This window comes from Danio rerio, chromosome 4 (genome assembly GCF_052040795.2).
Source record: "Danio rerio strain M-AB ecotype USA chromosome 4, GRCz13ab, whole genome shotgun sequence".
NCBI lineage: Eukaryota > Metazoa > Chordata > Actinopteri > Cypriniformes > Danionidae > Danio > Danio rerio.
In genome coordinates, this window is record NC_141024.2 from 43,637,486 (window position 1) to 43,663,335 (window position 25,850).

The 25,850-nt window shown below is 35.2% G+C and overlaps 1 protein-coding gene and 1 long non-coding RNA gene across 4 annotated transcripts; one reads left to right on the forward strand and one right to left on the reverse strand.

The window, feature by feature from the left end:
* Nucleotides 1-10,885: 10,885 nt before the first annotated feature.
* Nucleotides 10,886-20,404, reverse strand: LOC148681093 (uncharacterized). 2 transcript variants are annotated; one of them, XR_015942870.1, is made up of 4 exons: nucleotides 18,329-20,404; nucleotides 16,684-18,048; nucleotides 13,523-15,700; nucleotides 10,886-13,379 (listed from the first exon to the last, which is right to left on the reverse strand). It is a non-coding gene; the product is annotated as an uncharacterized LOC148681093 (long non-coding RNA). The 2 variants fall into 2 exon arrangements; XR_015942869.1 differs by having other exon boundaries at nucleotides 11,578-15,700.
* LOC148681092 (uncharacterized) lies at nucleotides 10,886-24,919 on the forward strand. Of its 2 annotated transcripts, XM_088650636.1 has the most exons (3): nucleotides 10,886-10,936; nucleotides 11,509-11,661; nucleotides 22,737-24,919. In XM_088650636.1, the coding sequence occupies exons 2-3, from the start codon at nucleotides 11,577-11,579 to the stop codon at nucleotides 23,702-23,704; spliced, it is 1,053 nt and encodes a 350-aa protein (XP_088506762.1). In that variant the 5' UTR covers nucleotides 10,886-10,936; nucleotides 11,509-11,576; the 3' UTR covers nucleotides 23,705-24,919. The 2 variants fall into 2 exon arrangements, with proteins under 2 accessions (XP_088506762.1, XP_088506763.1); XM_088650637.1 differs by lacking the exon at nucleotides 10,886-10,936 and having other exon boundaries at nucleotides 11,506-11,661.
* Nucleotides 24,920-25,850: the final 931 nt, after the last annotated feature.

Below are 25,850 nucleotides of genomic sequence, written 5' to 3' on the forward strand. Positions count from 1 at the left end.
AACCCGGGAGATTTCAAACCTGAGGCCCCGCCCTCTGACGCAGTAACCCAGACACACACACACACACACACCCACAAACACACGCACACCCACAAACACACGCACACAAACATGCCGGTCGATTGAAGTCACACTGCAGATGGATATATTGAGTCTCTACCCAAAGATGAAACATCAGCATTATAACCAAGCAGTTGGAAACTTCTGGAAGCTACATGCTACAAAGAATACTTCATCTGAGTTTGTTAAAGGAAGGATCAGTAAAGAGTAACTGATGGACGTCAGGATGGGTTTCTTCCTACATTTCTCAAGTGTAAGTACGTGCGGTTAAAGTTGTTGCCTCGTTGACTCTAGCTTGCAAATGTATTTAGTTGTGATTTGTTACTTGTAACCGCGTGTACTGTATCAGGTTAACTGGATATATTATCTTATCGCGTGCAAAGTCACGTTAAAAACGCGACGCGTGCTGTTTGTTTATGGAGCTCCGTGCTAGAGTTCTGCTCCCGCGATTTATTCGGAAATGTATTCCCGCGCCGCAGAAATCTGGCGCGGGGAGAGAGAGAGAGAGAGAGAGCGAGAGAGAGAGCGAACGAACGAACGAGCTTTGTGTACTTTGTGCTGTGTGTGTGTTTTTATACAGACAGCTTGGCTGTCTGGACTGTATACTGGGTGATATTTGGTTGTGTTCTCCGCTCTAGCGGGACCGGGCGCGGCGGGCAGAAAACGGAGCGGGTTCTCAGGCTAAAACCTGGCGGGTGCGGGCTGAAGCGGGAGCGTTGTCATCCGGAGGTGTGTGTGTGTGTTTTTGTGTGTGTGTGGTTTGGCGAGTACACGACTGTCTCCTTCGTTCGGTTATCCGTGGCACTATCCACTCGCCATAGTGTGGCAGCTAAAGTCCACGCCTACACTATCGAGCGTGTATGAACTGTGATTACTTTTTAAATTGCTGATTAGCTATTGGCCATTTCCCTCTCTGACTGAAGGCAGTCGACCAATCGCGACAGACTGTCATCGGCCCAATCAGCGCAGATTAGCTTCGCGCTAAGGAGGGGTTTGGGAACAAATGAATCACTGGACGATTCATACAGGAGTCGCTGGGATAATTAGATAAAAATAAATGCAGATTATAAGACCATGAAAGTGTTTTTTGACCTTGCATGCATATTAGACTGTTGTTGGAGACCCTTACAACCAAGATATGACCTTATTTCATGTATAATATGGGCTCTTTAATGAACACTAATGAGTGAATTCAGACACTGATGAACACCTGCTGTTAATAATTACAATTACTGAAGAAAATAAACAAGAAACACAAACAACACTTGAGTTACAACATTAAATAAAATCAAATAAAACAGCTTCAGTCTAAGCAGAGGATCATTAAACAACTCCACAAACAACAGCAGACACACACTTATTACTGACTGATTTGACTTCCATACTATTCTCATTGAGATCCAACAGAAATTAAGGTGTTTTTTGTGTCACCGTAATAGAGTGAGGGGCTGGTTTAGTTGGGCTCTTCACCCTTGAACTAATTAATTCAGACTCTCCAATTGCTATAATAAAGAGTTAACAAAATGCTTGTATTATAATAATCAAGTTGGAAAATCAATAAATAGAGAAATCTATTTGTCTGAAATTAGTTCTGATAAATGTTTTGTTATAAATCTGGAAGAAGTGTCTCATGCGATAGATTTTATGCTTAGTTGCAGGTATTAATTTAATTAATGAGAAGTGGAAACAGAAAAGATACCTCTGTAATTCCTTAACAGTTAAGTTATGACAAATACACACTCAGACCTCATGAATCTGACCTTGTATCTCAACAATGGTAACATCTCAAATGTTTCATGCTGCAATGCATGCTGGGAGTGGCACGGTACAAATATCCCAGCATGCATTGCGGTATAAACAAATGTTGTATAATGGTCTAACAGTTTTCTTTATTTGTGTTTGATTCTGCTGTTGTTTATGTTTAGACTTTCAGTTGGGTTAAACTGAAGAGTTAAACTGTTAATTTTGTTAGTTATCACCATTATTGAGGTTCATATGCTGATTATTGATGTCTCTTTGAGTGCGATCTACACCTTAGAGCAGTGTTATTGTCCAAGATATTCTTAAAAACTTCCAGAAATCATTGCCATATATAAACATAATGTAAAACAATAGATTTAACATTGAATAGGAGCAGTAAATTTTCTTATACTAAATGAGAACATACTCTGCCATTTAATAGCAACATGAACATCACCAGATCTTATTTAGGTTTTTGGCTGGCTTGCCACAACAAAGGAGCTTTTGAAACAAAGTTCTTAACAATTGCAGCAGTTAGATAGATAGATAGATAGATAGATAGATAGATAGATAGATAGATAGATAGATAGATAGATAGATAGATAGATAGATAGATAGATAGATAGATAGATAGATAGATAGATAGATAGATAGATAGATAGATAGATAGATAGATAGATAGATAGATAGATAGATAGATAGATAGATAGATAGATAGATAGATAGATAGATAGATAGATAGATAGATAGATAGATAGATAGATAGATAGATAGATAGATAGATAGATAGATAGATAGATAGATAGATAGATAGATAGATAGATATTAAAAATGACAGGGCTAAGAGCCCAACTAAAGCAAACTCTGTTCTCCATGATGGTGACGTAAAACTTTAACTTTTTCTCAAGAAGAACTTTAGTAGATGTTATACAAAAATACATGTATTAAGTAATAAGTGTAGCTGGTGATGATGTTTGTAGAGTTGTTTAATCATCCGCTGATCATTTAAATGATTTAATCATTTGTTGTTCTTCAGGTTATTTCATTATAAAGCTGTGACTAAAGTTTTGTATGTTCTGTTCTTGTTTTTTCCCTTCAGTATTTCTTCATTTATTCATTGTTAATCCTCAATTATTATTTAATTAGTCAGTTAATTAATGAATTTACTTCAAATTTGCTACATGTTTCTTGAACACTCAGTAGTGTGGACACTTCAATAAAAACTGAAGTATATGCTCTGGGGTTTAAAGGGTTAAAGGTGTAAGAGGTAAAAACACAGTGTAAAAATGTATTTTAACAGTAATATACTGTTAATTTAAACTACGGAAATAGACTGTAAAAAAACAGTAGATTGCTGGCAACCACAGCTGCCAGTAGATTACTGTTAAATCAAGGAAAAAACAGTATTTTACTGTAAAACCTGAAGCTAATTTCTTCTGTGTGTCACCGTTGTGGAGGAGAGTAGAGCCAGTGTATGAGTTAAAGATGAACTGCTGATGTTATTCTGCATGTTTCTTTATTTAAAGATAGCGGCTGTTTAGTTGCTGATGCAGTCAGAATCTCTCTGGTGATTCCAGATTTACATGTATGTGTGCTGTTGTGAAAAATAAGACATTAGAGTTAAACCGAACTTTTCTAATTAACTAAAATAAGTTATCATTATAAGTATGCTTCTAATAATTTATAGCACATTACTTCATAAACTCATTCAGCAGTTGACCAAGTTGAGGCAGTTGCTTTCAGTGAGCAAAATGAGTTCACTTTAGTATTGTGTAAATCAATGTAGTCCATGTATTTTTTCAGCAACATACTGTAAAATAACAGTACATTGCTGGCAACTGCAGCTGCCAGTATTTTACTGTTTTTTAACGGGACAATTTTTAACAGTGTGGAATTTAAGGCTTACGTGTGTGCATCTTCTTTTGTTTAAAGGAAACTGTGTAGTTACTAATGCAGTCAAAATCTGTTAGCTACTAGCAATCACACATGAAAACATTATTGCATCTAAAGACTTTACATTTTTGTGCACTAAGCTATGATTTTGTAAAATAAACAATGTGTTAGTTCATGAAATATGGTTAATTTTTGTAAATTTATATATATTATATTATATATATATTATAAACTCTGAGGGAGTGTTAATTTTAACTCCAAGGTAGTTAAATCTACTAGCTAAAATTTGCAGTGTGGCTGTCAATCCAGTTTAGAATTCAGTACAAAGTACTGCTCTATGTTTTTAAATCCCTCCATGGCCCCTGAGTATATTTCTGAGCTATTTAATATACACCAACCCGTGAGATCTCTTCACACTAAGGATCGACTCTATTTGCCAGTTTCACAATCACGCTTGAAATGTGGGGTGATAGAGCTTTTTCAGTCACAGCTGAAGACTCTGGGCCGATCTTCCACTCTCCTTAAGAACTTCTCCAACTCTTGAGTGTTTTCAGAGGTCACTGAAACACTTATTTTCTTCAATTTTTACTTGTGTGTTGTGAGTTGATGTATTTGGTTTCTTGTATGTTTGCTTGTATTCTGTGTTTTATGTTCAGCACTTTGGTAGCCATTGTGGTTGGTTGAAAGTGCTCTAGAAATAAATTGAGTTGAGTTGATTAGGATAAACAGCATGAGCACAGAGCTATAGTGGAGCTGGTGAAACCCTCCATGATGATGCGAGCCCACCTTTCTGGAGGTTTCAAACACCTCTAGACTGCCTGGATGTCCTTAAAAGGGGGGTCTAGAGTGTGTTTTTAAGGCTTGGTTGTGTTGATAGAATGCAATGCGATGTGTGCTCATGCTTTATTTGTAGAAAAGCTTATTTTTATATATCTGACTTTGACTATATACAGCTACTTAGCTAACATGAAGACAAATGTCATATGTCCTAGTTCCTCTGAAAGGCCTGTCCTCAAGAGGCTTTGATTGGTCAGCTAATGTATTGTGCTGTGATTTGCAGATTGACTTCACGTCACCAGGAAAAGTGTCACGGCTCTACAAGCACGCACTTTTGCGATGTGTAAATCCTATCAGTCAGAGTAGCTGTTAGCCGTATCAGTATGAGCCTAAATCAGACAGAAAATGACACTGAGGACACAGCTGAAGCTCACGCCTGCTCTCTAAAATATCATCTGACAAGTGTCTGTCACATATATTCACAATAAGCATGTGTGAGTCATATGAAACATTCTCATATTTTTAGAGTGTTAGTTATCTGAGATGTAAAATGCCGGGAAAGTGTCCTCATAGAGAGACACTGCATTTTTGCACTGAATTTGCACAGAATTTTTAGCTGAAATGTTTGCATTGCCAAACAGCATTTCCCGTTGTTTACATCCTTGTTTATGTCCTCGCTACAACGTACCGTTAGCGCTAGAAACTGTGTCTGATATACTGGAGAAGATTGAAACTGCTGTACTAGAGACAACTGAATCGGTGGACATGGCTGGATAAGGCTGAGGAGCTGCAGGCAAGATTACAGGGCAGGCAATCCTGATCATTGACATGGAGGAATCTTTAGAAACAAAAACACACAAACAGCAAACAACAATGAATATATTTATATATCTTCTATATTTCTGTCACATATGCATCTGTTTCATTTTAGTCTGAAAAGTGCTTTGAGATGCAACTTTAAAGATGCTACAGAAGATTATTGTCATTAGTTTGTTTGTTAAATAATAATAAAACAATTTTAAAAAATCCTGTTTTGCAGTGTTAGGTGTTACATAAAGAGTTGGACTATTGGAACATCTGAAGGAAGCCATTTGTATTTTCTAGACATAAATACTATTTAAAGCTAAAATCAGCAGATGTGCTCACTAACTAGTGAAGTTAAACCAGTCACTACAGTCAGACGTGCTTCAGACTATTAAACACACCAGATCAACACATACATATTGTGTTTATCCTCTACACAGGCTACAGCGCTGTAAACTCACTGTTCGGTTCTGTGAGAGTTTGTCTTCAGCTCTACAATCCTCAAACTGTGTGCTGAGAGAGCTGGACCTGAGTAACAATGACCTGCAGGATTCAGGAGTGAAGAAGCTCTCTGATGGACTGAAGAGTCAACACTGTAAACTAGAAACACTGAGGTCTAAGTTTAAACACCTGATTGATTGATTGATTGATTGATTGATTGATTTTTTGCTTTGTTACATCAGACTGATCACATTAACAGTGTGGTTTTTAGTAATGTGTGTTCTACGTTCTCAGATTGGCCACATGTATTCTCACTGTTCAGTGTTGTGAGAGTTTGTCTTCAGCTCTACAGTCCTCAAACTGTGTCCTGAGAGAGCTGGACCTGAGTAACAATGACCTGCAGGATTCAGGAGTGAAGCTTCTCTCTGATGGACTGAAGACTGTAAACTGTAAACTGGAGACACTGAGGTAAATGATTCTCCACTCTACAATATCTACAGTCAGACAGTTTCATCCCAGCCGGCACACGACCGACCTTCAACGTTGAAATATGGTTGAAATAAGGTCAGATGTGTTTTGAACGTTGAAATAATGTTGATAGAACGTTTAATGTTGAACGGTTGAAAAACAGCTTGCATATGACAAGGCTTCAACGTTGAAATGTGGTTGAAAATAAGTCAGTTGTTGCTTTAATGTTGAAACAATGTTGAATGATAAATGGTTGAAAAAAGTTACAGAAATCCTTGTACAAATCAACGTTGACATTTTTTTTATCATGGTCTGTATGTTGAATTAACGTCATGGTTTCACCCAATATTCAACATGTTTGGTTACCATGGTATCGGAGGACTCGGCGCACGCGGCCACGCGCAGCGCTTCACTTGGGCTTCACTTCACTTAATTACGAACACCTGACCTGCAGTGCAGCAGAATTCAGAGGTAAGCGTGTTTTAGATGCTTTAATGTTTTATTTACCCCCCGATTTTGTTTTACACACAGTGTATCTTAAATGTGCCTTGGTGTAGTGTTTCGAATTTTTAAGCATTTAAAACTTTCCAGTTTGTTTTTAGTCTTGTTTGCGCTCCGGTGACGCGCAGGTAATGTCACATGTTTAACGTTAGTCTAAATGAGCGTTTTTATGGCAAATTCAAAGCGATAAACTCCAAACGCAGTTTAAAGTTACTGAGCAACGTTATAAAACATTATACGCTGTATCATAGTGTTATTATTACAAAGTGAACTGCTGTCGTTTCACTGTTGTTGTTGTTTTTGCTTTTAGAGATGTAACTTACTCCAGAGACGCACTAACTTGCACAGCATTGAATGGAAAAGGCTTTGTCCATGTAAGTTTACTTTAACTTTAACTAAGCTATCTGTTAAATCTTCTTGGTGCTTTGATTGGTGATATTCTCTTTCTAATCTGTTTGTTTATTGATTGTTAGGCTATGTTGTGATATTATATTGTTATATTGATATTATTATTGTGAAATCATGTTGTGATGTTATACTATGTGACAGTATTGGGGAACAAATATGTATTTAGTGAGAAATTAATGCTTAAATTACACTTTGTATAGTAGCAGATAAAAGGTGTAATGGGTTTTAACTTTCTGAGTTTTCTGGAAGGTCCAGTTGAGGGGCATCAAGAACACGCAGATAGCCTACCTGTGTCAGCCTGGACAGACTGCAGTTCTGCTACTCCATGCCAAGGCTTTTGGATGTCTTGACTACTACAGTGTTCTCTAAAGGTATTACTGGAGCAAAACAACAGCACCTGTTACAGTGAAATTTGTATTCATAAAAATAGTGATACATGTGTAGCAGGTCCAGTACATGTGATGTCATTGAGAAGTTGTTTTTATTAAATGTCATTAAAACAAATAAATAAACATGCTATTTAAATAAATCTAAATATTAAAAACTTGAGGATTAAGATGACAAATGAAATGCATCATCTGTCTTGCGAAAAGGGTCTACTTAAGAATTCTGGTGTTTTCCAACTGAAAGGGATAGTTCACCCAAGAATGAAAATTTACTCACATTTTACTCCCCAAATGGTTTAAAACCATTATGAGTTTATTTTGTTGAACACATAAGACGCTATTCCGAAAAAAAAAAACTAAAAACCTGTAAACATTGACCTCCATAGTAGAAAAAAATACTATAGAAGTCAATGGTTTAAATAGATTTGCAGCTTTCTTCAAAATATCATCTTTTGTGTTCAATGTGGTCAGTAAATGACAACAGAATACAAATTTTGAACTATCCCTTTAATTCTCTGTCCTACATGCAGACTTTTGCAGAAGTGCTACTCCTTCTAGAGTTTTTCTCAACCATGTCTAAAAAGCTTTAAACAGCTTTTACAGTACATGTAATGGTTTACAACAACTTGTAATTATTAGATGTGTTGAATGTTTCATGATTCTTTACTGCAGCCTTGGTTAAAAAAAAAAAAGCTATTTTTTCGAGAATCTGAAATTTGAATTCTGGAAATGCTGGCACCGGTGGTGGCGAAGGGCTTCCTGACGACATCACACCTAATTCTTCACTTCTCTTAGTTAGGAATATTCAGATGGATGAGTCAAAATTATTGAGTGTGGCGATATTATAGGACAAATTTGGATTCAATAAAAAATAAATATTTGAATCTCACTTTGTATAATAGCAGATACCAACTTAGTTGTAACCTCGTATTTCATTTATTGCAGGTTTTCTGGAAGCTCCATTTGAGGGCATCAAGGACATACTGATGGCCTAAACCAGTGTCAGCCTAGACAGACAGACATCTATTGCAGTTCTGCCACACAAGACCAAACTCTCTGCTTTTGTATGGATGTCTGACTAGTACGGTGTTCTCTAAAGGTGTAACTGGAGCAAAACAACAGCATCCGTTACAGTGAAATTTGTGTTCATAAAAGATAGTGATATATCAGGTGTAGTAACAGGTCCAGTACATTTGTCATAAAGGTTAAATCACAGTAAGTACTGTAAAAATAACTTGTTTGCCTTTGCCACAACAGGTCATGGTGTGTGCTTACTGCTCGTAATAAACACACACGCTGATCTGATGCGGGAGAGATATATGCAAACACATTTGTATTTACTGTTTTGTTTTGCCTCACTAAAGTGTTGTTGGAGCTTGGTATGTTCACAGTTGAAATCACTGAAGTCACATGGAACGTTTTGACAATGTGTTTTGTGCCTTATTATGACAATGACCATCTTGGGACCATTGCTGTCTGTAGAGGATGAGGCATTTAATCTAAAATATTTTAGTTTGTGTTCTGAAGATTAACAAGTCTCTGGGATGACACAAGTACTTAATAACAGAACCTATATGAACACTTAATGTGACATGTAATAGTGAAATAGTGGTCCTACATTCACAAATGTGAGCCATTATTATAAGACCCATGTGAACATGCAATTTTTATGATACTAATAATAATAATGGAATAACAAATTGCTTTTACTGTTGTGTTTGATTTACTGAAATATTTGTCTATGTTCCACTGTCACAGGTGCTCAGTTTTGCTGCAGTAATGCTAAACACAATAGATGTACTTTATACAAAAAAAAAAAAAACTACTAAATATTTAGCATGCAGACCTGCAAAGTGGAGGAGTAATGTCAGGTTAAGATTATAGCATGAGTTTTCACTATTGTGAAAGTTAAGCCATTCATTTACAATGAATTGGAATAGCAAACCTCATTATTGATTTTGTAGGAAACTCACCTGGTGTTTGAGAAATAAATATGTATTTAAGTGCTAGACTTATATAGATGTTTTAGTGTTTTACACTTGATTCTTTGTCCCCAGTGCCATCTTTTACCTCGTGTTTCTCTCAACCTATAAAACCTCAAACAGATGTAATGTATTTCACTTGTGATTCTTAGTTGTGAGTGATGTTTTTTATTTTATTTTTTACTGCAGCCACTTTAAAAATGGGTATTTTGTAAACAGAATTGTATTTTGGAGACAGTGGTGGTTGAAGCGTAGTTTAGTTACTTAGTTTAATTTAGTTAGTATCTGTCTTTCTGAAGACGGTAACACTTTATAATAAGGTTGTATTAGTAAGTGTTAATGTATTTACTAACATGAACAAAGAACAATGAAGCATCTTTCATATAAAGAAAGTACAGTTCATGTCAGCTCAGTGCATTAATGTTAACAAGCATACATTTTGATTTTAATAGCATCGGGACATATTTCAATTAATTAAATGATTAATAAATGCTGTACAAGTATTTGTTCTTTGTTCATGTTAGTAAACATTAACTTTAATTCATGAAACCTAATTAAAAAGTGACTAATTGTATGCCTTTTTTCTGTATTTGCGTGTACAGCATGTATAGTAACCTGCATGGTTTTATTGAACTATGTATGCTGTAAATGTTGCTGTATATTTAGAATAAATGAAATAATGAGGTGTGTATTAAATAAATTGATACACAGACTAAGTTGTGTATTTGTGTCGTGTATTTTTTATTAGTAAAAATTTGTTTGCTATTTTTATGGACTGCGTTGTATGTAATTTCTATTTAACTTACGTTGAAATGTATGACGGTGAAACAACGTCACGGTATCAACGTTGATCCAATTTGCAAAATCGAAAGGTAATTCAACCTTCATTCAACGTCTACAAAACGACCACAATTCACCCATGAAGAAGGTAAGAGTGAAACAACGTTGTGATTTCAACGGTGAATCACCGGTGGTGGTCCGACGGTGAAACAACGTCACTATATAAACGTTGATCCAATTTGCAAAATCGAAAGGTAATTCAACGTTGATCCAACCATAGACCTGACGTTGATTCAACGTTGAATCACCGTTGAAATGCCGGCTGGGTAAGTATACATCACTATATATAAAAAATGCAGTACTAATTTTAATCAGCTCAGTTGTGGCTATTGTTTCTTGCTCGGACTTACTGGATTTATTTTTGTTAATTACTCTTATATAAATAAACTGTTGGAAGAGGAAGTTATTTTGTTTCTGTTTAAAGTTTTATTTATTTTAAACAGGACATTTTTATTGTTTTGTTAATTTTTAACAGGATAAAAAGTCAAAACGCAGAGAAAAACTATAAATATTAAGTCATGACTAAAAGTAACTTAAGTGCCAAAAAAAAAAAAGGTTAAAAAGGCTTTTATTTTGGCGTGGATTGTGACGTCATAAGCCTGCGCCGCTCCCGCGCTGCGATTCAACTGGAGAAAGGTTTGTTTTAAAGCGTTTACACTTATATAAAGCGATTGATTAAAGTTAGTTTTTTTATTCAGTGCTAAATTATGTACCTGCTGTTGACAATATTATTTTAACCCTTTATACAACGTAGTACTATTTCACTCACAGTAATGAGGTCTATTGTTTGAATAAAGATAGGATAAACTTTTTGTCCCCGAGAGGAAATTTGTCTTGGGCAAAAAAAATGCTACACGTTGCTGTAAGCAGACAATAAAGTAAATAAAACAAACAACAATTAAGAACATACTTAAATAAAGTTACAGAGATGTAACAGTGTGTAATAAGTGTTTTAATGAAGGTTTACTTTATTAAATAGTATAATGTCATTCCATTCTAAGTATACATCACTATAAGAAATGGAGTACTAGTTTTAATCAGGTTATTTGTGGCTTTTGTTTCTTGCTCTGACTTATCCGATTTCTTTTTGTTAATTTCTTTCATACAAAGAGACTGTTGAAGCAAGTGTTGAATAGAAGTTACTTTATTTCTGTTCATTGTTTTATTTATTTTAAACGGAACATTTTTATTGTTTTGTTCATTTTAAGCAGGATAAAGTGTCCAAACACAGAGGAAATCTCCTGCTGAAGCGACTGATCTCCACACTGTTATAAAGATGGCGTTTATTAAAGAGGAGAGTGAAGATGTGAAGATTGAAGAAACATTCACAGTCAAACTGGAAGATCTGCAGGAACAAACAGGTTGGTTTTCATTCTCAAAGCCTTACTCAGTCATTTAATCCTCATTCAGATATATTTTAATAATAAGAATACTAAATTAATCCATCTTGCAGTCCTGAGTGTGCTGCCTAGTTCTCCTAAATGCACATAAGCACTCATTGAAAGACAGGAATGAGTTTCATTTGTTACTTGTTCTCATTTATTTTGTCATTCTTTTATGAATTATTAGTCTCCCATTTTCATGATCGTGGGCCAAAAATATCGTTATCGTGATGATAATACGATTAATCTCGCAATCTATATACCCTTTCATTATATTCTTGGCTGTTTTTGACCCATTGACTTCTATTATAACCACATTTAACCGTTGAGCCATGACACCAAATAATCATGCATTCTAGATTGTTGCTGTTTTCTCTGTTGGGAAGAGGTCAAATGTGTCATTTTTACTGTTGATCATCAGCTGGCTGCATTCACCCTTTAGATAGGCCTGTTCAAAAAAAAGTTTCTGTCTTTTATATGGAGTTCAGTGGAGTAAAACAGCAGATTTTAGTGTGAGTGCATAAATACACTTTGTAGGGGGACCAACAGTTTTAACCCAAAAATTACCCGTCTATCAGATGAAGAAGAGCAGGAGTCAGAGATTCAATTAAAAGAAAGTTTACTGTAGACAGTTTGCAGTTTCTTCAGCAGAGGCCAGTTTCAACACTCAACAAGTTTGTAGACCGATTTACATACAATCTCAGAACAGCAACAATTAGATGTCTAGAATTCCCTCTGTTCTCTCTGTGCAAACTGTTTTAAGAAATGCGTCAGTAAAGTGCACTGAAACTTCACAAAAACTAAACACACAGGGAATATTTGAACCTATCAGTTTACAATATACTGATGCCTGTTCTTCTATGCTTTATTGGTGAAAATGGTCAGAAAAGTTGGACCATTATTGCCTTTTTAGCATAAGCAGAGGGGAGAAACTAGCCATACAGTAATGTTTGAATTGTGGAGCGGGCTAAATCTTAAGGAACATGTATTTTTTAGTAAGTGTACTTTTTCTTTTTTTGCTTTCATTCTTGCCATAATAAAAATATGTATTTGTAGGGCAGCCCATGTTCTGCTGTCATTAATATTTTAAGAAATTATAATGGCTAGAACTGTCCGAGATATGAACAAAAGCAAGTGATGCACCAAAGTTTGATTAAAAAAAAATCTTGAATGGTCATAAAAATCCTTATAATCATTAAAATAATTTATATAAACAAAAAATCTATTTAGTTTAAAAACATTAAATGATATTTATGAAATGACGTAGTTTCGGAAACTTTCTACTTCTCTGTTTATCCGTCTGACTTTACAGTGGGTTTCTTTTGACTGCCCCCTGTCATTTTAAAGAATATCACAATGGCGAACGTGGCGAGTAAGGCCTCGTTCATTTCGTGGGGAGGAGCGTGCAGTCAGCGGTGGTCCTTGATGCGGTGCCAGGCTAGAGTATTCACCTTATTCTTTGCCAACAAGCGAGCGCAGCCATTTGAATCTTTTTGGCACGAGACTTCCGGTCTTTCACTTACATTAATTTTTAGACATTAAAAACTGCTATTTTCGCTGTTTGATGTTGCAAACTGATATTTCCTTATTATATTATTCTACTTGGTCTGTATAGTCATGCAAACATTTGCTTGTTGAGCAAGTAGTTTGACCATTTTCTGCCGTTTATTATTCCTAGTCATTTCTACCTTAGGCGACTGAATCGGAAGTTCTAAAACAATCGCGAAAACAGGCGCACTTCCGCATTTTAGAATAAGGTCAATAATCCAGCTTCTCTCTCTTTCTCACACACACACACACACACACACACACACACACACACACACACACACACACACACACACACACACACACACACACTATACTCCATATAAAAGGCAGAAACTTTTTTGCACTGAAACTGATAATCAATTTTAAAAATCACAAATCTCTTCCCAACAGGAATGTAACGGTGATGTGGGAATGGTGATCCCCCCCAAAAAATACAATAAACAAATATTAAACAAATATGTTTGTCACTTGTTTTTAAGCAGTTAATCTTGGGCGCCAGACAGAATATCTGTCAAAATACATTTCAAACAAAATATACCACGGCTAGCTCTCACCACCAGTTACAAATAATAAAAAATAAATACACAAATAAATAAAATAACAAACAATGAGAACCAGAAAAAACTCAGATAATTGCTGTAATTGTCTAAATAAAGTTTGTATTAGTCAATAATAATAATAAAAACACTTTGTACTTTTCACACAGAAACAGCAGTATCAACAACAAATCAAACAATATAACAATGAAACGCAGAACCCTCAGCACTTATAACTCAAATGAAAGAAAAAAAATGCAAATGATTTCAGGCCAGCAGATTCGTCACATTTGATAACGGGGAAAATAATAATGATAACAATAGTACGGGGAGAAAAACAAAACAAGAGAAACAAAATGAGAATTTGGGCAAAGAAAACAAAAACTTTTGCTTCTTACCCACGGAGTGGAGGGGTCAAGGGACATGAGTGGGGAATGGCAAATGTGGATGTGAAGGTTGAGGGTGTTGGTGAACCCAGCCGGTGAGTTGGCAGCTGACTCCATGTCAGGAGATAAATCAGTAAGTTGATTTTGTTCAGGACACCTTTATTCCTTTATTCTCTCACCCATTTCGTTTTTGCCGTCACATGGTTGTAGACCAATTAAACAATGTCGTCACAAAAAACACCAACAATCATAAATTCATGAATATATGCTGTCATGGCTTTGCAATAAATTTTTTTTCTTATAATAGAGGTCAATGGAGAAAAAACAGCCATGAATATAACGGAAAAGGAGTAAATTTGCCCAGAGTGTATTGAGGTTTTTTAAAAAAAAATTTTTAAAGCATTTTCCCAGTGATGGGGACTTCATTGTGTCTTGATGAATTTATTACTCTCATTTATATGCTTATTTGAGTGATTTCCATGTTGTTGTTGTTGTTGTTATTATTATTATTATTTATTGTATTTTATTTGCACTCAAAAAAAATATATAATTGAGGCCAATGGAGCATTTTTTCAGAATATGTCAAAATAAGATGTCCCCAAATATCAGTCCATTTGCTAAAACACTGAGAATGTTTTGGCCAAATTAAGCCTCAAAATCACCCCAGAATGGATGAAAATGACCCAACAGCACACGAGGGGAAAGGTGCACATTCCAGCCTTTATGTAGGTGCTGTACAGGTATGTCTCATGTCTGCAAGGCAAATATTCAGCTCTTACCCCAGAACTTTTTTTTTGATACGTTTACCAGTCAGACACACAATGGACAAGTATTCCCTGTCTGCTTTACAAATTGTAAAAATCTGGGTTTTATCAATATGACCAAAATGACTTTTATGAAAAACTCTGAAAACTGGACTGACACTGTTTACCCTAGTGAAAAATAAATATGCTTAGTATACTTGGATCCGGACTAATTGTTAGTATATTTTAAGTGTATTAATGATAAGTTAACTTAAAGTGTGACATTTTGGACATATTAATTTTGTGCTAAGTATATTTTAGTTGTAATAAAATTGCACTAAAGTACAATTTTAAGTGTATTTAGTGTACTTTTGTGTGCTAAATTGGAAAAACTTTAAGTATATTTAGTACACTTCAAATAAGCATAACATGTATGCTAATTTCATGCTTGCTTAGTGATATTAAAGTGTATTTTTTATGTATTACAAGTACATTAGAAATTAATTATGAATGCATTTAAAACACACACACAATATACCATAAAAATATTAGTTTTCTTACTGAATATATGTTAAATGCAACTTTAATAAAAGTCAAATACACACAATGAACAATTCAAACTTTTTATTATGACCTCAGAAGAGTTTAAATGTTTTACAGAATCAATAAAAAATATATTTTTAGTCTATTAAAAATAGTACAAAATATTGCAGAAAATGTCCTTCAGTACAAAAAATGACAATTTAAGAACAGATCTTTTAAAAGGCCATGATATTACAGAAAGTCCATGAATGTGCAAAGTCTGCTGTAGGGATAGTTTACAGTTTAACCCAAAGAATGACCAGTCTGGTAGATGAAGAAGAGCCGGAGTCAGAGATTTTAAAAAAATAAATTAAGTTTACTGAAGATAGTTTGCAGTTTCATTCGCAGAAGCCAGCTTCAACACTCTCAATGAGTTCCTAGGCCGCTCTGCTTACAGTTTCAACAATCAAACAATTATACTCTTTACACAAGTCCAGAAAGGGTGGGATCCAGGTAAACAGTTCTCATTGGTTACAACAGAAATAGACAATTCTAAATACATGCGTCAAAGAAACATAGTATCTACTTCCAGATATGGATGGCCTTAATGCGTGCGTCAAAGAAAGCATTGTATCTGTCTCCAGATATGGATGGCGACCTGATGCCTAGAGGTGAGGTCGCCCTAAGTTATTAGGAGCTGATCTCTGACCTGTAAAAAGCTAAACCAGGAAAACAATAGACACAAAAGACCATCTGTGTTAAAGACTCAAGGATGTTTCTTGTACGTTCGGCTGTGTTATCAGGCTGGTTCAAGACTGTTTCCATCAACAGTCTGCTGCAATATCTTGGCTACACACAGTCTGTCTCCACACAAAAAGGAATTACATTACTATTAATTTGACTCAAAAACAGATCAATCAAACAGCTATAAAATTATAGGCAATATATCAGGACAATAAAACAGCTGTCTTCTTCTCCTCTGTATTGGACCTCCAGTCATAAGAACAGATGGAGAGAGAGAGAGAGAGATCTCCATGACCTATGACCTGGTTTGTGTGTCTCCTGAAAACAAAGTTAAAATAGACAGGCAAAAAGAGAAACAAGGACACAGAACATTCTTACAGTAAGCAGTTTTAACTTATTCGTTAGTTAAAATCAATTCACAGTTAAATACTGAAAAACAGGATGATGAAAAGGATAAACGTTGGTCCATGATGAGACGGATTGGAAAGCAGAAATCCGAATCCTTCACTGCACATGCACTGTACAAAATGTACTGTGCTTCAACAAACAAGTGCATAACAAACATCAAATCTCACCATATCCTTATAGTGGAGCCTTTGATTAAGGCCCAATCCCAATTCTACACCTTAGAAGGGCTAAGGTTCGTGCATTCACATGAAGAGGTCCAGTGTCCCAATTCTCTTTATTAGCTTGGTGATGCAGGGGTAAAGGGAAGGGCCATATAGCCCTTCAAATAAAGATTTTTCAAGACCACAATACAAATGAAGAGGTATGAGAGTTTTCTCTGACTACACCAGCAACATGGATGTAAAAACCGAGCAAAGCAATCCACAAAAGTAATATAAATGTGCATTAATAAGAATTTTTACTACAAAGCAGCTGCTTTTTTACATTCATAATGATGTTAATGTGTTAACTTCAAAAATCTTCTAAAATTTCACTAAGGATAGTCTCTTAATAACCACTGCATATTTACTCAGCATTTTTTTTTATTCTGATAACCTAATGACTGGGTCTGTCAGAAATGTCTGCTGGGAGTGAAATAGCTTTTTACAGCACATCTGGTATGATATTACTGTTGTTTTTTTAGTTCATTCACACAGAAGATTAGCGTCAACACTCACACAGTGCTTTACACTCAACTTCTATATGATTTATAAATGAATTAAAATATGCTCACTCCATGGAGCTTGCAACCTACGCTAGTGATGACACAACAGCAATTCTTAGGGGGATATTTCCACCCCTATACCCCTTAACACTCACTTAACACCTTAATGTTTCAAATGCCAAGGAGAAGGCAAAGGGAAAGTGGTATAAAATAGAATTGCAATTGGGCCTAAACCTCATCAATTTTGGATTTCTGTGGTATTTGGAAATAATTTTCCAAAAATAGTTTACATAGATGAAAAAAAAGTCATAATATTTAAAACTGTGTAACATTCCAGCATGTCAGGCGGGGATGAGAGTAGTGGTAAAATGGAAGTGTAGTTATAATTAAAAGTTTAATTAAAACGGATTCAGTTCAGTTTAATACAACTGCCACTGTTAAAGGAAGGTCTATTGAAGAGCAACTCTGCCAGCTCTGATCAAGCAAGCCAGAGGGACAGTGGACAGAAACAAAACTCCACCGGTTGATGGAAATAAAGAACAAACTTTAAAGAAACCACGCTCAGGGACCAATTTTCTTCTGGCCAAACATAAAGGTAGAGCTGTGGTCTAAAAGATTCTGGAAGGCTTGAGAATGATGAGTGTCCGTCATGGAGAAGGTGCTGGTTTGAGTCGGTCAACGGCAGGTGTTCAGAATAGCCCATGGAATCAATGCAGAAACTCGTCTGTCACTGTCATGCTCTTGCCTCATCCATGATCACCACAGCATCTGCTCTGGATACATTAGACATTGACAGCATACAGTATGTCAGTGATGATAGCATTTGTCACATTTATAGCATCATAATAGCATTATAAGACAAAAATTATCTTTTTCATTAAAAAAAGCCATGTATAATAATGTAGAACAGCTTAACTGTATTATTTTTAGCAATAATGTTATATTTTATTCAGTTCTCCCTGACACGTAGTTAGATAAACGAAATACAAAATGAATAATTTAACTAAATTAATTTAAAAGGTGATGATGTACAGAATATATGAATTCCTTTACCTTGCCTGTGAGGGTCCAACTTGTCCTTTGAGGATTCAATGGCATATGTGTGAGTGTGCAGTTGCTAAGGCAAAAAGAGAAACTTATGACTTTTTACCCTTTTATACATTTTGGGACAGTAACATGAGAATCAGCCAGAGAAATCAGGAACAAATGAGAAATAAGCTAAATTATTATAAATTATTATGTTTTACACAACATAAAAAGCAATCACTATGCAACTAAAGCTCATTAGGTGGTCCAGATTACACAAAAGGCAGCAAAAATAAACTGTTTAAAAATATTTTATACAGTAATTCTTACATTTTTCTTAAGCTAAACTATTACTTATCTAGTGAAATAAAGAAATACAGGTTTGTAACGAAGTGTGAATAAAACAAATATCAGATATGTGTACACGCCTGTATTTACAAATAAACATTCATTTAAAAAAGATATAGAATTGTCAGATTGGATTGAATGATTATTTAAATTATTTTAACTAATTAATTGGGTAATTCACCTTAAAATTATAATTTTGTTATTTTCTTACCCTCACATTACAAACAAACCTGCATATAAAGTACCAAATAAATAGTTATTATAACATTAACATTAATGCTATTGATGATAGTAAGAGAACACATTCAGTCGGTTGGAAACAATGTTATACATGTTTCACATAAAAAAAGAGAAAAAAGAGAAAAAGAGAAAGTGAATACAACACATTCACAAACGTGTTTTGCATTTTACTTCATTTGTGCTGTCCAGTAGAAATTCCTCTCTTTTTAATGTATTTGTAATGACTTGAATCTATTACACTTACCTGAATACTGCAGTTCACATTTGGTCTCAATCCAGCATAAGAGCTCCATCCTTTAAAGGACATCATCCTCTCTGGTCTCCGGCACACACACAAATTAAGTCTTGAAAGATTATGTGCATTTTAGTTCAGATGCATTTACATTGATTAAACTCTGATGTGATATGATGGGGTGACCTGTGCCTCGACTCCCACAAAGTGATAGGTGTGAACTAAATGACCTTTTTACAATCTCAATGGGTATTAGCAAAACAACAGCTGAAACTTCTGAAGAGGGTCCTGCTGAGCCTCGTAAACAGAATGTTTTGTTTGATGCTAATATAAAGTACTGTCTCACAGACAGTACTTTGAGTTAAGTTACCTGAAGACCGACGGGTTAACATCACTGCTGAGGAACTGCACTATTGATTGTCTTCAATAAAGTCTTCTCTCCGTAAGAACTTTGGTCAGCTTACTTATTTTATGTATTAGAGTAATCTAATACATTGGCGAGCCACCCAAGAACGGTTAAGCCAAATACAGCAAAATCTAACAATTTGCAACACACACATCGTATTAGAGATGACTGCTTGTGCTCCTATACATTCCTTGTTTAACCCCCAAAACAAACCCTCAAGTACAATATTAAATGTAGACTTTACCTTAAGTTCCAGAGTGCAAAAGGCATCTTCAGCATACTTCAAATTGAGACCATATCCAGTTGTGAAATCCAGATGAGATCCCACGATCACTTGACCCTCCAAGGAATAAAACTGTTGTTTAATGTTGTAGTACTGCTGGAAAAGGAAAGACTGAGTTTGTGAATAATTACATTTGTTTGTACAAATAAGTTGACATTCCATACACTGCTTATTAAAATGGCTAATAAACACAAAAACTATATTAAAAAAAAAATCTTTGGCTAATATTTACTAGGAACTTGGTAGCTAACTAGCCAGCTGTGGTTGTTTTTAACACGAGATTTTTTTAATGTAGGAACTATTGCAAGAAGAAAATGAGTCTGTACATGAAACTGCTCACAACAAATCTGTAAACAACTGGACATTTAAAAATCTAATGAAAATGAGGAAGACATCAACATTACCTTCAAGCGAGGGGTGGCATCACACTTTTTCAACATCCATGGCTGTGGCGCAAGGCTGCAAAAACTGATAAATATAATAAGAGGTAAAATAAGACTCAACATTTGATAATCTAAATCTATAGTACCACCATACCAACCTGTATGAGTATGATATACACTCACCATGCACTATAGCCATTATGTACACCTAAACCACAAAAAAAAAAAAAATACAATCAGTGACTCTATACAATAAGATCTCATTAGTAAATGTTAGTAATGCATTAAAATTACCCCTAAGAAATAGACAATTAATATTTACTATGCTAATGTTAGATTAAAAATACAACTGAATGGGGTATATGCACACAGACTTTTAAATTTCAGTCAGCCTGCTTTAGCGCATCACTGCCAACATGAAAATCTGAATAATCTTAAACGACTCTTTAAATGCTAAACAATTATTCACTGTGTATTAACTACTGTTATATTACAAAATAAAAATAATTTGACCACTGTTTTGTAGTTACATTTACTTTGCATTTGCCATAATCTATGACTATAACATTTTATTGGTTGATAATGGTCATAATGACTATGTGAAGGCCAGCTTACCTTAACTGTATTCCGCATAATCACTTCAATTTTGTGCTGAAATAGAGAATGCAGTTAATACTAATTCAATTAAAGTTAAGAGAAATTTCTTGTTTTAATAATGACACTCAACTTATCCCTCATGGTCACGTGAAGTACCTCACCTTCACTTCAGTGTTGAGCTGAAATAGAGAGGGCTGTTAACAGTTAACAGAAAATCACCTTTCTTTTTTTGGTAACTAACGTTATGCCAAAAAACTCAAATAGTTTTACCTCACAAGCACTAACGTTAACTTACAAGCGCAGTCTGTTAATTTCTTGTTTTAAAATGCCGCTTAACCCGTCTGTTAACGTCATTGCATATAAACCTAACGTTACAACTAAAGCTAACTTACTTGGTTAATTCTGTTAAATGAAATGCACTGTACAGAAATATACACAAAACAATCATTTAACTGAACTGGACATTTCAGCGCTTACCGTGGATGAATCCGTTAAGTCATCGACGGGTATGGGTATGGTTCAAACGAAGCGTTGCTTGTGGTGACGGTGCTTGTTTCCGGTCTAGTCGAATTGGCTCGGTTCCATGAGTCGGCTCCTTTAAATGAATAGTAAAAAGTGGAATTCGCCTGAAAATGATTCATTAGGCTACTATTTCGTTATACTGCTCGGCTCCTGAGCAAACAGTTCAATTCGATTCACTGTCACGGGAGTACCACTGAACCAGCTGAACCAGTGCAAAAGTGGTATTGTTTTAATCAATAGTTGATAGTTTTTGGTTAATTCATTAAGATTGTGTCATTTTAAATGAGTCGGTAGAGCAGATTCCTAACCTCCGGGTGTGTTTAACACTTCTTTGGTTTCATGAATCAATTATTTTTGTTACACTTTATTACGTTTTGGCTAAGCACAAAATTATGTTCATTAAAAATGTCATATTTACATGTTACCTTATAAGATGTTAGTAGCCAAATTTAAAGATATGAAAAATATATCTTTTATATAAAGTGCCTGCTCTACTGTATCTATTTTATGCAAAAATATAAAGAATTTGAATCCCTATAACTAATGTGCAAAATATATAGCCCTTTGCTGCCAACCTTAATGTCACAATAAAATTTTGGGTAGGCCAGCATCATACTACTGTGATTTTTTACAGTTGAATCCAGTAAATGGATACTATAACTTTGTGAGTTTCTGGGAATTGTTTTAACAGAGTATGTTTGAACACTATTTAAAAATGTTTTAGATAGATAGATAGATAGATAGATAGATAGATAGATAGATAGATAGATAGATAGATAGATAGATAGATAGATAGATAGGGAATTTGACAAAATATACAAATTATTTAACAATGTGCTTTGAACATTCTTACAAGTTAATTTTCAAAGCACAGTTAAAATAATACTAAAATATGTTACCATCAAATGCTAAATAAATACACTTGTAAAAAATAAACTAAGCATGTAATTAAAGTGCATTTGTCTAAAATATATTTTTAGAAAATATACTAAATTACAATTATTTTTAAGTGTGTTAAAAGTTATATATAAAAGTATGGTAATAATACATTTTAAATATATTTAAATTAAGTATACTTTTTAATTAGTATACTTTCAATGTACTATTGGAATAAAAAATATATTCGCAATACAATTTAGTATACTTTTTTTTTCACCAGGGTAAATTTACTATAACTTCTATGTTAAGCGGCTTTGGCACAATTTACATTGTAAAAGCACTAGATAAATAAAGATGAATTGAATTGTATCTGCTTAAATGTGTACACGTTAATGGACCAAACCAAATATGATCTGATTTTACATTTAATGTGCATCAAAATTACAGTGTGTGTAGCCAATGTTTCCAGTGTCTTTTCACTTTTCAGCTTTTGATAAGAGTTTTTAAGACTTAATGAAAACTAATGTTTTATTTATTTATTTCAGACCTAATTGAAGAGAATGAGGGGAGTAAAGAGGAGGAACTTCATGTCAAAATTGAGGAAAAAACTAATTTGCAGACTGATGGTGTTTTAAAAAGGAGAGACAAGAATCGTTTCACCTGCACTCAGTGTGGAAAGAGTTTGGCAAGCAAAAGCAAACTTAAGATTCACATGATGACCCACACTGGAGAGAAACCATTCACATGCACTCAGTGTGGGAAGAGTTTCAACCAATCATCAAACCTTAATCACCACATGATGATCCACACTGGAGAGAAACCATTCACATGCACTCAGTGTGGGAAGAGTTTCAACCAATCATCACACCTTAATTATCACATGATGATCCACACTGGAAAGAAACCATTCACATGCACTCAGTGTGCGAAGAGTTTCAACCAATCATCACACCTTAATCTACACATGATGATCCACACTGGAGAGAAACCATTCACATGCACTCATTGTGGAAAAAGTTTTAACTGCTCATCACACCTTAATCAACACATGAGGATCCACACTGGAGAGAAACCATATGCATGCACTCAGTGTGGGAAGAGTTTTAACTGCTCAACAAACCTTAATCAACACATGAGGATCCACACTGGAGAGAAACCATTCACATGCACTCAGTGCGGGAAGAGTTTCATCCAATCATCAAACCTTAATCACCACATGAGGATCCACACTGGAGAGAAACCATTCAAATGCACTCAGTGTGGGAAGAGTTTCAGCCAATCATCACACCTTAATCTACACATGAGGATCCACACTGGAGAGAAACCATACACATGCACTCATTGTGGGAAAAGTTTTAACTGCTCATCAAACCTTAATCAACACATGAGGATCCACACTGGAGAGAAACCATACGCATGCACTCAGTGTGGGGAAAGTTTCAGCAAATCATCATCCCTTAATAAACACGTTGAAGGAACTCATGGGCATATTGCAGTGGTCAACACGAGTTGAATCTGAAATTTTGGGCATCTGCAAATTGTCTCAGTCATTGAACTGGCTTAAAGGCTTAAACCATCACGATAACAAAGTACCAATTGATTTTGCGTTATTCTGACCAATACTTTGGCCGCAAATGTTCCAGGTACCCTTCAGCAAAATTAGTAAATGATTTAAACTAAACAAAAGGGCTTTACAGGATTTTCAGCAGGAACCGCCCCACGAGACTTTTGAATGACTCCTCTACATGGTCAAGTGCTTTGGGCACATCCTGTCAGATGCACAGTTTTGTAGAGACAAAGAGATCTCTAGAAACATTAATGCATACAAATGAAAGACAATCTCTTAAAATGTTAGAACTAAGGCAGATGTATCTTTGAATAATACACCATAATGTTCCTCATATGCTGTGGTTATTTCAACCAACCAGGTTAATCAATGTGTTGTTTTAACCCTTAAAGCAGATTAAATTGATCTGCGTGTGTCTGAAATGTATGAGATCTGGTCTTGAATGAAAGCTAGTGACATTTGCAATCTGTTGGTGTAAATTAAAATCTAGTAGTACAAACAGTATTTGTCTTGTAAGATTTGATGTAAGATAGTTTCAATCTTGCAAGAGTTTTACCATGTAAAATCTAAATGCAGTCTGTTAATGATTGACCCTTTCTACATCGGCACGGGGTGTGGCCCCGCCCTTCATGGCAATTGCTCATTGGCAGACAGTGCCATAGGGATGGATCAGACCAGGTCACTTAAAAACGCCCTGCAACAAAGAAACTTTGCTTTGAAACCGAACAAACTTCCGCAAACCGACTTTCAGCAGTCCGTCACCTCAGTAACCCAGAACTACCCACCCACGAGCGAGGGAATTCCAAGGACGTCACAGAAGCCACCAGCCAATCAGGAGCACTGTGTTTCCCCAAGGCCAGCTGGCGAGGGAGATTCATCTTCAGCAAAAGTGCAAGTAACAAACAAACGTTGTCTCTAACTGATCTGGGGCAGATTGTTCGTAAACAGTTAAAGATAAGCCATATCTATGCTTTTGTGGTTTCTCAGGTGTTATTCTAAGATCTTGTTAGAAGTATTAGAATTAATTTGGGATGGTTGTCAACTCATTTTACATCCTCTGAACTGCCTCTGTGTGTGCGAGTTTGTTTGTTGTTTGCTTATTACGTAGTTAGTTTCATGTATGGTAGTTTAGCTCAATAAATCTTTGTTCTCATTTTGTAAGAATTGTGTTCTTTTTTATGTGCTTCTGTAGGGTCCAGCCAGTTGGTCCAATGACGGTATCCACTGGTGGATGAAGGTTCACTGCATGTTCAGTCTTTCCAGTGCACAATGTTGATTTATATTAAACTTAACTCATATCTGAGTCCAATTTTAGTATGAGGTGGTTTAGAATATTAATATGTTTATCCTCGTTTTATCTGACTCCAATTATAAAACATTGAGAAGGTTATTTTGTTTCCGTTCACATTAATTTAGATTATGATTGAATATTCTCTTCGGTTCATCATTTTATGTTATTCTCGTTCATTGGGATTCCTATAACATCCTGAATCTTGTACCGGCCGAGTATACAATTTCTTAAGCACAAGCATGTCAGTCTTGGTCACTAAACAGGGGCGATTGACCGCTATCCTAAAAAGGCAGAACCCTACTTACTCAGATTAGGATATTTCTTATGCCGTCCCCATAGGTCTGCTACCTCCTAAATCCAACAGAGCTATTTAGTCAAATAATGATTATTACTATAGAATTAAGCAGACCAGTCGTACTTAGACTATTAGTAACTTTGAATAATCACTATACTATTTAAATAGTATTATAAGTTTATCGGGTGAAGGACTATCCCCTTAGATATCCTTTTACAGCCTAAGAATACATGAATAAATGCCAATTTGCTAGTCGGAGCTCTAGAGACATCGTATAGCGTGCCGCAATGCTCCTTCTACCGTGTTCTAGTCCGCTACTAACCTGAACAGGGGCTTGTGGTGCTATGAAATTACCACAATCTACTAGAGATAATAACACGAACTCTGTTTGAATAATTCAAAACATAACAATTTATTAGTCAAGTAAATGTATTATGCCAGATTCAATCAGTTAATTCATAAACGATCAATACAAAACATCAAATTATCAAAGATAAATCCAAGAT

What these genes read in the sequence shown, in the direction of transcription:
- LOC148681092 (XM_088650636.1), top strand. Translation starts at nt 11,577, where the DNA reads ATGGCGTTTATTAAAGAGGAGAGTGAAGATGTGAAGATTGAAGAAACA. An exon ending in AGATCTGCAGGAACAAACAG is followed by an intron (nt 11,662 to 22,736) that starts GTTGGTTTTCAT and finishes TATTTATTTCAG; the next exon opens with ACCTAATTGAAGAGAATGAG.